This window comes from Lepidochelys kempii, chromosome 6 (assembly GCF_965140265.1).
Source record: "Lepidochelys kempii isolate rLepKem1 chromosome 6, rLepKem1.hap2, whole genome shotgun sequence".
NCBI lineage: Eukaryota > Metazoa > Chordata > Testudines > Cheloniidae > Lepidochelys > Lepidochelys kempii.
This window is the reverse complement of record NC_133261.1, coordinates 29,879,540-29,892,417: the sequence shown is the minus strand read 5'-3', so window position 1 is coordinate 29,892,417 and position 12,878 is coordinate 29,879,540. Positions and strand designations below refer to the sequence as shown.

The following is a 12,878-nucleotide window of genomic DNA, read 5'->3' as shown; positions in this document are numbered from 1 at the left end:
GGGTTGTTTTCAGAATACAAACAGCAATGCACAAGGAACCAAAATGAGTTTGTGGTTTCAATTCACCAACTATTGTTAGACTGTAAAGATATCTGATCACGACTGATCTGTATTGGATTCTAAACTGATGAACTCAACGCAAAAGGCTTCATAACGAATTACCAATCGTCAGTGTAACTAAGTCCAACTGACAGCCTATTTTGGCCCAGTGAAAAAGACAGTCTCCTGCACATGGAAGTTAAGTATACCATTTGTATTAGACAGCATCCTCTTCACTCTGTGCTTCAAGTAACAAAGGGGATCTTTCATGTGGCCCTTGAGCCAACTGGAAATCTGTGGTTATATTTTTAAATAATTGTACACAACTCAAGTTTAAAGGTAAAGTTTTGAAAAGTAACCAAATAAGGGGGAAATCCTGGCATACACAAATACACAAGGATACCAATAAAGGCATAATCATATCTAAAAAAATGCTGCCAATCATGTCTGTCTCAAGGCAAGCACGGTGTTAGCACTTGGACAAGTGAAAGGAGATACATTTACAAGAAGACCAACACAACAGAAATTTTTGTAATAGAGGTGCCTCCAAATCATTTGGTTGACAAGGACCTTTACTGATCCCATCACCAGCATCAAAGCAGTTTTAATTCTGTACTTTTTTAGAAATCAAGACTTGTAAATAAACAAAACCTTTATTCATCCATCATCCCCCCCACAACAGTGAAAAATGAAACAGACCATTTGATATACTAATAATGCAGAGATTGCAAAACACAGTCTCAGCTTTTTGAAAGCTGATCCCCCTTCCTCTGCAAAGGAAAATTAAATCCATCATTCTCTGCCTCCAATCCTGCCACGTGTTGTTAAAAGCCAACAATCCTTTAAAAATCCTAATTTATATATCTTCAACACCTCCTCCAGCCCAAGTTAGTCCTTTACATATGCCACCAACTTTGGGGAACACAAGAAACGAAGTATATTCTGAAGATCTATTCCAGTCTTACGTGTGTTGAGCACGGTAATAGCTAAGGCTATGTTTTAGTCACGGGTATTTTTAGTAAAAGTCATGGATAGGTCAGGGGCAGTAAACAAAAATTCACTGCCCGTGACCTGTTCATGACTTGTACTATACCCCTGTCTAAATATTGAGAGTGCCATGGGTGCTACAGGGGGGAGCGGTCAAGGGAGCGACGCAATTGCACATGCTGGGGGAGTGGTCCGGGGGGTGCCGCGAGTGCTGGCGGGCCCGGGACCCCCACTGGTGCTGGCAGGCTCCCTACCCAGCTTCTGGGATGCAGCGACATGTCCCTCCCTAAGTTCCTAGCTCTGCGTGCTGCCAGCTCTGCAGCTCCCATTGGCCAGGAACAGCAGCCAATGGGAGCTGCAGGGGCAGTGCCTGCGGGCGAAGGCAGCAAGTAGAGCTAGGAGCTGAGAGGGAGGGACATGTTACCATTTCTGGGGAGCCCCCCCAAGGTAAGCGCTGCCCCTCCCGCACCTCTAGCCCCAGCCCTAAGCTCGCCATCCAAAATCCTCCTGTTGCGGGGGCAGTGGCCTGAGACTGCCCCAGCAGGGGCTGGTGCAACTGGTCCAGGGGCTGCCTGAGCTGATCAGGCAGCCCCGGAGCCAGCCACACCAGCCACTGCAGAAGTCACAGAGGTCACAGAATCTGTGACTTCCGTGACAAACTCGCAGCCTTAGTAATAGCTAACAGTGTTAATATATAGAGAATCATCATTGGCGTTTGAGTTAACACCCATTGAAATGACTGAGGCAATTCACAGCTAGAGTTATTGTTTCAGGTTCACTGCAAATTTAGGTAGATATCTCCAAACTGGTTATGCTGACTTCACATAAGATTTGAAGATTTTCTTTTGAACATAAGAGAGAGAGAGAGAGAGAGAGAGAGAGACGTGTTTAAAAAAGGAAAGCTATGAGTCTGGAGAACAACTGAGTAGACTATGCACCCTTTCAGGCTACTCTTCCTTCAAACCCCCACACTTTGCAAAGCGCTATTTTTGCAAACAATCACCTCTCTCTTCAAACACAAGTAGTGAAAAAATTCAGCTTATTTGGATAATTCAACAGGCTGTACATTCCTGGGACTTTAATATGAATATACCATTTCCCCACTTCTGCAATTGAAATATTGCCCTTCTTGAGATTTTTGCACAATTCTAACCTTACCTTATGAGTGAGGAACAGCCTCTGTTTCCAACCATCTTTTTGAATCAGGTTTAATCCCCCTCCTGAACTGCCCAGAGCCAGCCATTTCCGAGACACAGCTATACATGTGCACTGAAAAAATTATGACACAGGACAATGTAGCTACTTAAACGTAAACTCCCTGATAATGGCATCTCATTTGTCCTTTATTTGTTAAAAACAAAAGCTTTGACAATGAACCTATTCTATGCCTGCTGCTCATCTCCCCCTCCCTTCCCCCCTCAAGGTATGCAACAGCAAGGCTAGGTTGTCAGAGAAGTGAAACCAATGCAGCAAAAGCAAACAAACTCTTGAAGACTGTTTTCCTGCAAATATATTTAGTGATAAAGGACACAGAAAAAGACAAATTCAGGTTTTTTCATAAGCTGTTTGAGCACTTTAAACCTTGTTAGACGATATTTTTTAAACAAGGGCAAAACTTATTTTCTTTTGATGGATCTGCCATCATACCCAATAAGCACAGATCAAAGCGTAGAACAGTTTGCTATGAAGTTGTACATCGGAATAAGGTATCATCCACTTAAAGTTTAACCAATCATCCGATTTCATGGGCTGACCAAAAAATAAACCTTAAATCATAATACAAATGTTTTAATTCAAATTAAGTGACTATGCACTTAGAGGCTTTGGGGGTAAATATTGCATTTTTCCTGGAACTGACTAATCTATTCTCAAAGTACCTTATATTTGTAATTTGCTTCAAAAACAGAATTAAACAGCAAATTACTCTGACTTTAAGAATGGGCAAGCAACATTTTTAAAGATACATGCAAGATTTTTCTATTTATTTCATTACAGACAAAAGAAGATCCATCTTTGTTTGCTCTACACTGCTCTTAACTGTTCTTCCAAGAAGCCACTATTCTCGACCATGCAGCTGACAGTAATAAAACTGCACCCAAGCTTTAAGTAGCAAACACCAAGTCATAATCTGCAAATTGCATAATAGCTTCTAGAGCTATACAAATCAAAGCAATTTTATGCAGTCATTCACCAAGCAGTAGCATGACAAAAATATTGACTTCTGTGTCTGAAAAACAAGAAGCAACAAAGCAAAAAATGCAACAAGCAAGAACCAAACTTACCTTCAGACGGCTAGAATCCAACCTGAGTGCAGAAAGCAATGGATCCAAACACTCAAGTTCTGCCAATACATGGCTGTAAGATTCTGGTATCATTGGCACAGATGTCATTGAGTTAAGAAAGCCTGGCAATACTCAATCATTGGTGCATTATTTACTTCAGCTTCTAGCTGTACCTGCAGAAGTTAAATTTAAGAATATAATCCCTTTCTTGAGCTGTTACAATTTGCTTTCTAGCCCCACCTTTGTTCTTTAAGAACTAATCTAAAGTTAAAAGTTTCCTCACATAGCTATGTCACTTAGGAAAATGGGATGGAGGGGGAGAGGGGAAACACCCCTAACCTAATATAGCCTGATAGCAAACACGAGTATAGCAGTTTATTATATACAGTATATACAGTTTATTTTGTTCAGAGAACTGGTATAAGTCATACTGACAAAAGAAATATTTTGCTGGTATAAACTTTGCCTACACAAGGAGGATTAGCTGGTATAGCTATTCAGGGAAACCCTTTTTAATGGGGACAAAGACTTAAGACTGCTCATAAAGATAAAAAAAAGGGGGGGATCTAACAGGCTGCAGGCTTGATCCTGCAACTGGACCCATACAAGCATAAGGATCCTCCCACATGGATCCGACTACAAGGGCAGGGCCCTTGTTTGTTCTGTCTATGAACTTACACTGGAAATGTTAGTCTGTTGGATGAGCTACAATTTGAGTATTCCTAAAGGTAAATATCTGACGGGTTTACAGTCTCCTGTGCAATGTAAGCCCAGCCCATAGACTCAAACTGCATTGATTTAGCTAAAAATCAATTTTGAAAATCAATCTGGTTAAACCAGTGTAAATCACTGCATTGACACACTTAAAATTGATATTACATGTAAAATATGTTGTTAAAATATGAATGTTACAATATCAAGCACTCAAAAGTTAAAAAATACCAATGATAGGGAAAAAACCCAGAAAGCGACCCTATAATCATGTAAAGCTACGCTGCTGTCTTTTTTCTATGCTTATCTGTCCTTTCTACTTTGTTTATGGATAGAAAGAATGCGAACTGTGTGTAACCTGCACTCCCTGCTTTTGGGGAGAGAATTCCTTATACAGATAAGCCTCCATGCTCTTACCTACCCCAGAACTTCAAACAGACTGGGTTAACCGGTTCGAACTGGAAGAGATATCACAATGTATGTTGAACCAAGCTATAAAAGCTCATCCCTGTTCTTTGTTCGGGGCTTCACCATTTTCCTCTGAAAAGGAATTGGTGAGCCCTTCAGCTGTCGTATTCGCTAGCAATAAAGTGCCTCACTTTATCAAAGAGCCAAGACTCTGTGTTTTGTTTGGCTAATACAGAAGTCCAGGGAAGGCTACCCTCCTAACCCTAGACGGGAGGGGAACCCTTTTTCCCTAACACCAAAACCAAGGTAGTCCATTCAACCTTAATTCAGCCTCCTTGTGCACATGCACTATGATACACCCTAACGACATACAACAGTTTTCACAGGACCCATCATTCATGCACTGAATGGGATAGCTATTCAATATTTTTATCTTCACCATCAGGGTGGGGCCCCATGCATTATTTCCTGCACATCATCCAAACCTTGCACTGAATACAAAATTGGCAGTTTCCTCACAAGCTTTATCAAAACAAAAAACAATATACGATATTTTTTTTATACTGACCACTCTACATATCATTAGGGTCGGGAGGCATGCATTTTTAGCTCCACAGCACAGACTTCTACCACTTACCTGGCAGTAGCAGCAGACTTATTTACTGAGGACCAGTCACTAGAAGGATAAGACACATACTTTGACAGCGAATTTCAAAGATATTTGCTGACAACAAAGTAACACTGGGACTTCTGGAATTCTTAAGTCCGTTCCAGGATATGGACGGGAGCATCTCTAGTGGCTACAGACTAAGATATTTGTTGCTGTTCACACGTTTTAGGGGAGATTTGGCCTAATAAACAAAATACTCTAATCCCACTCTAGTACATACAGTAGCAGATTGAATCCACACTTCCCCAAATACGGTTCAGGGAGTGTACCCTTGTACAAATCACACCACCCAAGCCTAGAAAAGGATCTTTTTCTCCCCTCTGCCACAGCCTTTTGACAACTGTTGGAAGGGGCTTTGCCATTCCTCCCCTCCTTCAGGCTCTTCTGAGGAATGGGTGGGGAGCTCCCCAACTTTTTTTGTAGATCCTCTTCCCTCCTCCCTCCAGTACTCATGTCTACCACCCACAGTTTCCTCAAGCTGTAGCCTGAAACTGACATGTTCCTTCATTGCTGCCACAGGAAGCTAAATACCAGAGTCAGCCCCTGGCTTTCCCAAGGAGCAGCAGTGCCACTAGCGCTGTCTGCCTGCAGACTCAGGTCCATCGGGGTCATCTTCTTCCCCGCGCGTACGTTTCACACACGTGTACGTTCACTTTTAAGCTCAGATTGCAAACACTTTGGGCAACAGGGCCAGGACCTGGTTGGGGAGACTCTCCCGGCTGCCACTCATACTAGCGATGACAACACGGAGCCGCCAGGACACGAAACCGAGAAGTTATTTCAACGTGCAGGCTCCCAGTTTGCAGAGGGAAAGGAGTACTTGTGGCACCTTAGAGACTAACCAATTTATTTGAGCATGAGCTTTCATGAGCTACAGCCCACTTCATCGGATGCATACCGTGGAAACTGCAGCAGACATTATATACACACAGAGACCATGAAACAATACCTCCTCCCACCCCACTGTCCTGCTGGTAATAGCTTATGTAAAGTGATCATCAAGTTGGGCCATTTCCAGCACAAATCCAGGTTTTCTCACCCTCCGCCCCCCCCCCCCCACACACAAACTCACTCTCCTGCTGGTAATAGCCCATCCAAAGTGACCACTCTCTTCACAATGTGTATGATAATCAAGGTGGGCCATTTCCAGCACAAATCCAGGTTCTCTCACTCCCTCACCCCCCTCCAAAAAACCTGGATTTGTGCTGGAAATGGCCCAACTTGATGATCACTTTACTGTAGCTCACGAAAGCTCATGCTCAAAATAAATTGGTTAGTCTCTAAGGTGCCACAAGTCCTCCTTTTCTTTTTGCGAAGACAGACTAACACGGCTGCTACTCTGAAACCTGTCAGTTTGCAGAGGGTGGCTCTCGCCCTCTGGGGGTTGCTGGCGGCGCAGTGCTCGCTGTGGCAGCCAGGGGAGGCAGGCGGGGAGCACGACAGCCCCTGCGAGAGCCAGCACTGCCTAGGCAGAGGAGCTGGGCGCCAGTCACACCGCGGCACCGGGCCAGGGGGAGGCAGGAAACGGATGGGACCCACCCACTGCACGATGCTTGGGCCCCAGCGCTGCTGCTGCTGCTGCCCAGACCCTGGCCCAGCTCCCCGCGCGGACACTCACCCACCGAACTCCAACCTGGCCAGCCCCGTCAGCTGCTTTCTCCGGCCCCGCCCCCACGGCACGCGATCCTTCCCCAGCCTACCTGAAACACGTCAGCTCGCGCGCGCGCCCGCAAAAAAGTGCGTCACGCGCACACAACTTCTCCCCCCCCCAGTCACGTGACGGTTACGCTCTTTTCACCCCTCCCCCCTCGGGCGGTTGCCTAGGGAAGTCCCCGCCCCCCCTCAGCGCCGCGGTACCCCGGAGCGGAACAGACAGGACCGAACAGGCGGAACGAAAGGGACGGAGCCGGACTCCTCGCTCTTCGGGGCCGGGTGACTGGGATGGGAGGGATCGGACGGTGGCAGCCGCGTTGTTGGTACCTGGTCACCACCCCCTCCCGCGCCCTGTCATGGCGACGGGAGGGGGAAGGGAGAAACCATCACGTGATGCAGGATTGTGATGGTGGTGGGGAGAACCTGTCATGTGACCGGGAGGTGTCATGGCGACACCAGTCTCCCCCGTCACGTGACCCGGTCTCCCTCTGCGCGTCGCGGGAGTTTGGCTAGTTCCGGTCACGTGCCCTTGCTGGCCAGTTTGGCCGCCCCATGGAAGAGGAGGCGGCGAGACCCCCCGAGTAGCGGCACCGGCAGCGGCTGGAGTCAGTGCCCAGCGCCACCCGCCCTCTCATCCCGCCGCGCCCGCACCCGGCGGCAGCAACAGCCAGCCAGCCGCGGCCTGGGGCCTGAGCAGCCGCCCGCACGGTAGGAGTCTGGACGGTATCCAGGGGCTCGGCGGAGTCTCCCGGGCGGGCTGGGGCAGCGGGGCTGCTCCCCAGGCGGGGGCTCGTGTCTGTGCGGGAGGGGATGGGCCGGGCCGGGGTCCCTGTGCTGGCTCCTGGCGGGGAGCGAGGCACCTGCGAGCCGGCGTTGACAGCCCGAGAGCACAACGCGTTCCGGCCGCCTCCGGCCCCCGCTGCTCCGGGCTCCCCAGCTATCGCCGGGCGAGGGCGGCTCGGCTTGTCCTGCCCTGGGGGCTACCGCTGAGCGGGATGCGGCCGGGGGAAGAGGCGGATTTATTGACACACGCGGTGTGCTCGGACGTGGGGGAGGGCGTGCAGCCGGGTTGAGGGAATGACAGGGCAAGCTGGGCGGGAGAGGACCCAGGGGCGCGTGGTGGCAGGAACATGCTCCTCTCTCTGAGGTGGGACTGATCCAGCAGTGTGTAACGTGTGGGAATGTTGCCCTGCTGACCCTGTGCCCTTCCAAATGAGGTAAAACCAAGGTCCTGCTCGTGTGTTTGTTAAAGATAAAAAAATGCCATTGTGTAATGATCAGGATTTGATGCCTGATGGTCTGGTTGCAACCCAGCTTAGATAATCATGCTGTGCCTCCCTAAAGTATATACCTTGATCACGCAAGCTGCTTTATGCAGGTGGACTTCTGTGCCTCTGCAGAACCCCGTGTGGGTGTGAACGTCTGCTTGTGTGGAGCAGCTCGTAGGATCAAGGTTTAGGTTATAGTTCCGTAAATAGTTGTGAGGCTTACCTCCTCCCTCCCTTCATTTTTTTTTCCTTAAAAGAATCAGCCTCCCATTTGAGACCCTGTTGCCACGTGTTTTGACTGAGGTGGGTCTGCTCACATCTCCGTGTGCTGTTGCTAGCCCAGTTGACCCTGGTCACCACTCCGTGCTCTGTGCTGTTAAAAGCACCCCTGTGCAGAAGCACAGATGGCATCAACAGATTGGGTGATCTTTTTCTGTTTGGTGTATACATGAGACACTGAAACTTGGGAAAGGGAGGGATAAAACTGGAACAAAAGGTTAAGGAAGGAGAGAGATGGAAATGTCACCAGTAATTGTCTATTGTTCAGCATTGCTGTCTTGCCATAAAATCCAAGATAGCGAGAAGTACCAAAGAGGGCAGGAAACTACGGTATTCCTTTTACTTGTGACCTTGAAACTGTAGTTGAAATGAAACTTCAAGATTCAGAGGTTTGATATTGGGAAATTTAGCTGGAGATTACAGCCATTAGGCCTATATACAAAGTAATTTAAAGGCAAAGAAATGATAGCACCACTCTCCCTTTTCCAAAATCTAAAAGAAAATTCCACCGATTTAAAAAGTGGTGGCATCTGACACACATTCACATCTTAGTTTTCTCTCTCACTTAAGCAAATAATGTGTTGTTTCTTCTAGTCTCACTGCAACTAAAATTTTTACTACATTAGACCACAGAAGCTTCTAACCATGCCAGGGGTTCAGACTTATTGTGTAGACAGGCCAAAACATAAGTTCCAGAGTTCTTCAGCTTGTTGCCTTGCTTGCCTAATAAGAACAACTTGTTGTGCTCTACCCTTCCTTACAGTAACATGACAGATGAGCTCCCTTTCTTGTCCACCTGTCATAGAAGCCTAGGACCATTTCAAAACCCATTTTTGTCTCAGCCAAATCAGGACTATTAGCAGGGGTACTGGAGGCCTCTCTTCTCTATCCAAATCTCACTTGCCAAAGCAATCCATGTGGGAGGGGAATAGGCAAGATCCCCTGGTGCCACTATGTTACTTGGCTACTCTAGAAGGAGCAGAGAAAAGGAATGGTAGGGGAGAGCTAATTAAAGAGAAACAAAGAAGCCAGGCAGGTGGCTTAAAAGTAGCTGCTAGCTTGTCTCTGCCTGACTTAATCCACCAACTAGGGAATTGAAAGTGGGTATGTTGAAGATCCTTTTCCCCACTACTGCGGTCCAATTTTTGCTGGACTCTTCCCATGCTGCATTTACCCCCCCTTTCCCAATTTCATGGGGAATATTCAGAAATGGGCTGGGAAATAAACAACCCTTGCAGCTCAGTCTTCCTTTGTTTTCATTTTTTTAACACACCACTTATGCTGCAGGATGAGTGGTGTCAGTAGTCATGTACAGCTGAAAGTGTCAGTCCTGGGAGAAGTTTTGTGCCTCCTCCATGGAGTCCTACCCACAAGTTGGAACCACTGATTTATCTACATGCTTTTTGAAAATATTACCTATTTTATTATTTCAAAGGCCCTGTTGCAGAACACAAATGTTCAACAACATAACCTCATGTTTCATAGATAAGTTACTATCAGGGATACATGTCTATGCAAAGCAGCGAAAACCTGTGTCTAACAAGTTGTCTTTTCATATTGCTTAGTACTTGGCATGTAAAGTCCACTTACCGGTCTTGAGTGGGGGTCTCTTAACTATCAATTTCTGCAGAATTAAAGCTTTTAAATAAAACTGGGTTTCTACCCTTCAGAGTTGCAAAGGTAATCTTTCAAATTTGAAGCAAGTGTAAACTGACAAAGAGCCATCTTTCTGAGTTTCAACTAGACAACTCCAATGCCTTTACTGCTAATTTATAGTTTTGCTAAAAAAACCAGTAGATTAAAATTAACAAAACTTGTCAGCTTGAGGACTGTAGTTCAGACCCCTGGGAGCAGCAGTGATATTGTCATGAATCATGTCACTTTCACAGTGCTGCTGCAGACATTCAAGAGAAAGTGCCCCAAAAAAGGGAGTGGGGGGGTAGAGTATTGGGAAACTTTTCCTCCCTCACAGCAGCTAGAAAGTTTTAAATGGTGGAGAAGACACTTATTATCTAGAGATGATACAAAAGAGAGTTTTCCCACCAGCAATTAGAGGAGAAGCATTTGGATTTCTATTTTAGTAATACCTCAGAACCGAACTGGTGGAGCCATTTCGTCTTGTTAGGTTGTAGGTGTATAGTATTTTTTTAAACCCTGATTAGTGAAATATTTTGATTCTTAATGCACTGTTTAAAGAGGACTCCAGGGTTTTTTTCCCCCTATCTTGGATAATGTTTGCTGCTTGCAAGTAGTTTGCAGACAGAGTTATGTCAGAGCTGTCATCTTTAAAGTGCAGTTATTACAGAGGCATGAAAGCAAAAGAAGTAGCAATGACCAAAAAAGAACAGAAGAGCACTGATTTAGTGCATTCAGTTTCCCAGACAATGGAACAAGCTACTTGTGGGATATTATGCATTCAGAAGCTGCACACTGCAAAGTACAGTGCCAGAAATATTGTCTTTGTTAGATAAATCAGGAACAGCTGATATTTTTTTCTCATTTGGAAAATCAGATGTTTATAGAGGAAACATTACCTAGCTGAGAAAGTATAACTGCACAATAGGCTAAGCCTAAGCATGAAAATGCCTTTAATTCATCTCAATTCAGTGTGATTTGAAGTCCATCGCCTTTAGTGCAGTTCTGCCCTCTTTCAACTGTAGTAAACGTGGGGTATATAATTTAAAAATAACAAGTGAGAAAATTGTTAAAATCTACACTATTGAGAAAACATTGAAGTTCTCATTCTATGGCCAAATCTCTTACTTCCAGCAAGGGTAAGAATCCTGTGGGAGGCTGCAGAGCCAGAGCTGGGAAGGTTTTAAATCTTAAAGGAGATGGGTGTCCTAAATAATACCAGGAAAGAATAGTGGTATTGGGGGGAAGGGGAAATGGCACAGAATATCCTGGGTGCTCTCTTGAAATACTGGCTTCATACATGTCTCATTTTGCCTCTGAAGCAAAGTATTACCAGAACTTCTCTAGCTATAGCACCCTAAATACTAAGTATTCTAGTGATAACCACAGTTTTGTCACAAACAGGCAGAAATCATATAAGCGCCCAATACTGCAGCATTGAAGTCAATAGCAAAACTGTTGATCTGGTTCTGGACCAAAGCCTACGTGCAGATACATCTTCTACTCAACATCTTCTCTCATAAATATTGTACTTAATACACTTGTCTGATTGCTCAGCTTATAAGATTTTCACTGAGCAGAGCGCTGGTCATTACTAATTATCTATATAGATGTTCAAATTTAAAACAATTGGATTTTTATCTTCAACATTGTACAGTATTTAAAATCCAGTTTAAAAACATATCCATACGTAAGTATAAATGGATATGTATATTGGTTTCTGATGCCTATTAATACGTGGTAAAATATGGTACAGATGTTCTTTTAAAGTATTGATGTAGATCTTGGCAATTAAAATAAGCAAATGTACATGTACATATTCAAAGTATTGAAAGGATTTCTAAAACTACTTAATACACTCGTAGCAAAGTGAGGAGGGGGCAGTAAGGTACATGGCAAATAAAACTGCAGGAGTAGGATGGGAATAAAATATGTAAAGGATATAGTACTGAAGGAAACTTCATGTCATTCTGATAGGAGTGAAATGTGTAGTGATGGAATACAGTAAAATTTGTATGTTACTGTTTATCTGTTCTCTTGAGAAATTTAAGATTGGGAAAACTATAAAGGAAAAAAGATATTGGCACTCCCATTATCCTTCCTCCCAATTACAAAAGATCTTATTGAAGTCAATGACAAAACTCTCATTCTTTTGTGCAAAAAGAAAAGGAGTACTTGTGGCACCTTAGAGACTAATAAATTTATTTGAGCATAAGCTTTCGTGAGCTTTTAAGCACTGCATCCGATAAAGTGAGCTGAAGCTCACGAAAGCTTATGCTCAAATAAATTTGTTAGTCTCTAAGGTGCCACAAGTACTCCTTTTCTTTTTGCGAATACAGACTAACATGGCTGCTGCTCTGAAACATTCTTTTCTGTTGTTGCAAGATTAGATCCTGAGTATTTTTGGAACAAAATAAATAGGCCAGTTAAAATTATGATTGTGTCTGAAGTCTCATTCAAGTCTTGCATGGTAATCAGTGGATCGTGCTGAAGGAAGGGGAAAGTAACTGGTTCATCTTTTTTACTTGGGAGGTACACAGTTGCAAGAACGTGTAAGTCTTCGTCCCTCTCCCCTTCCAAATAGTTTTAACCTATAGAGTTCCTATCACAGAAGGAAAGCATTATGAAATGCCACAGGGGATTTGGAATGTACATGCTCTCTGAGGTATAAGCCCTCTTCACAACTGGACAAACCAGTAAAGAAACATAAAAGAGAAATAGAAAATATAGGAATTAGATGAAATGTAGGTGTAGCTGGAGCACAAGGAGGATTGGAAAAGAAATCTAGGTATAATATGGCTGTGGATTATTATATTTGTATGTGATTATTGTATTTAATCCGAAAATGTTTGACTGCATGTATAAAGTGAAGCTCAGAGTGTGTCTCATAAGGCTTGGACAGTGACTATATGCTGCTGTTAGTTTACAGAATGTAAGTATTGAAGT

General features: G+C 44.5%; 2 protein-coding genes across 11 annotated transcripts in view; one reads left to right on the top strand and one right to left on the bottom strand.

Moving 5' to 3' along the window:
- LOC140912629 (serum amyloid A protein-like) overlaps positions 1-7,138 on the bottom strand; it is a 59,048-nt gene extending 51,910 nt beyond the window's left edge. For 4 of the 10 annotated variants that reach the window (XM_073347316.1, XM_073347310.1, XM_073347317.1 and 1 more), the window contains exons 1-3: positions 6,716-6,790; positions 3,309-3,481; positions 2,185-2,295 (exon numbers count right to left, since the gene is read on the bottom strand). In XM_073347316.1, coding sequence (XP_073203417.1) covers positions 2,185-2,295; positions 3,309-3,416 — 219 coding nt within the window. In that variant the 5' untranslated portion in view covers positions 3,417-3,481; positions 6,716-6,790. The other 6 variants (XM_073347311.1, XM_073347314.1, XM_073347315.1 and 3 more) reach the window with 6 other exon arrangements.
- The window catches only part of GTF2H1 (general transcription factor IIH subunit 1), a 36,762-nt gene continuing 30,789 nt past the window's right edge, over positions 6,906-12,878 (top strand). The window contains exon 1 of the mRNA XM_073347331.1: positions 6,906-7,458. The gene's annotated coding sequence lies outside the window, so the exon portion shown is untranslated. The remainder of the gene's footprint in view (positions 7,459-12,878) is intronic.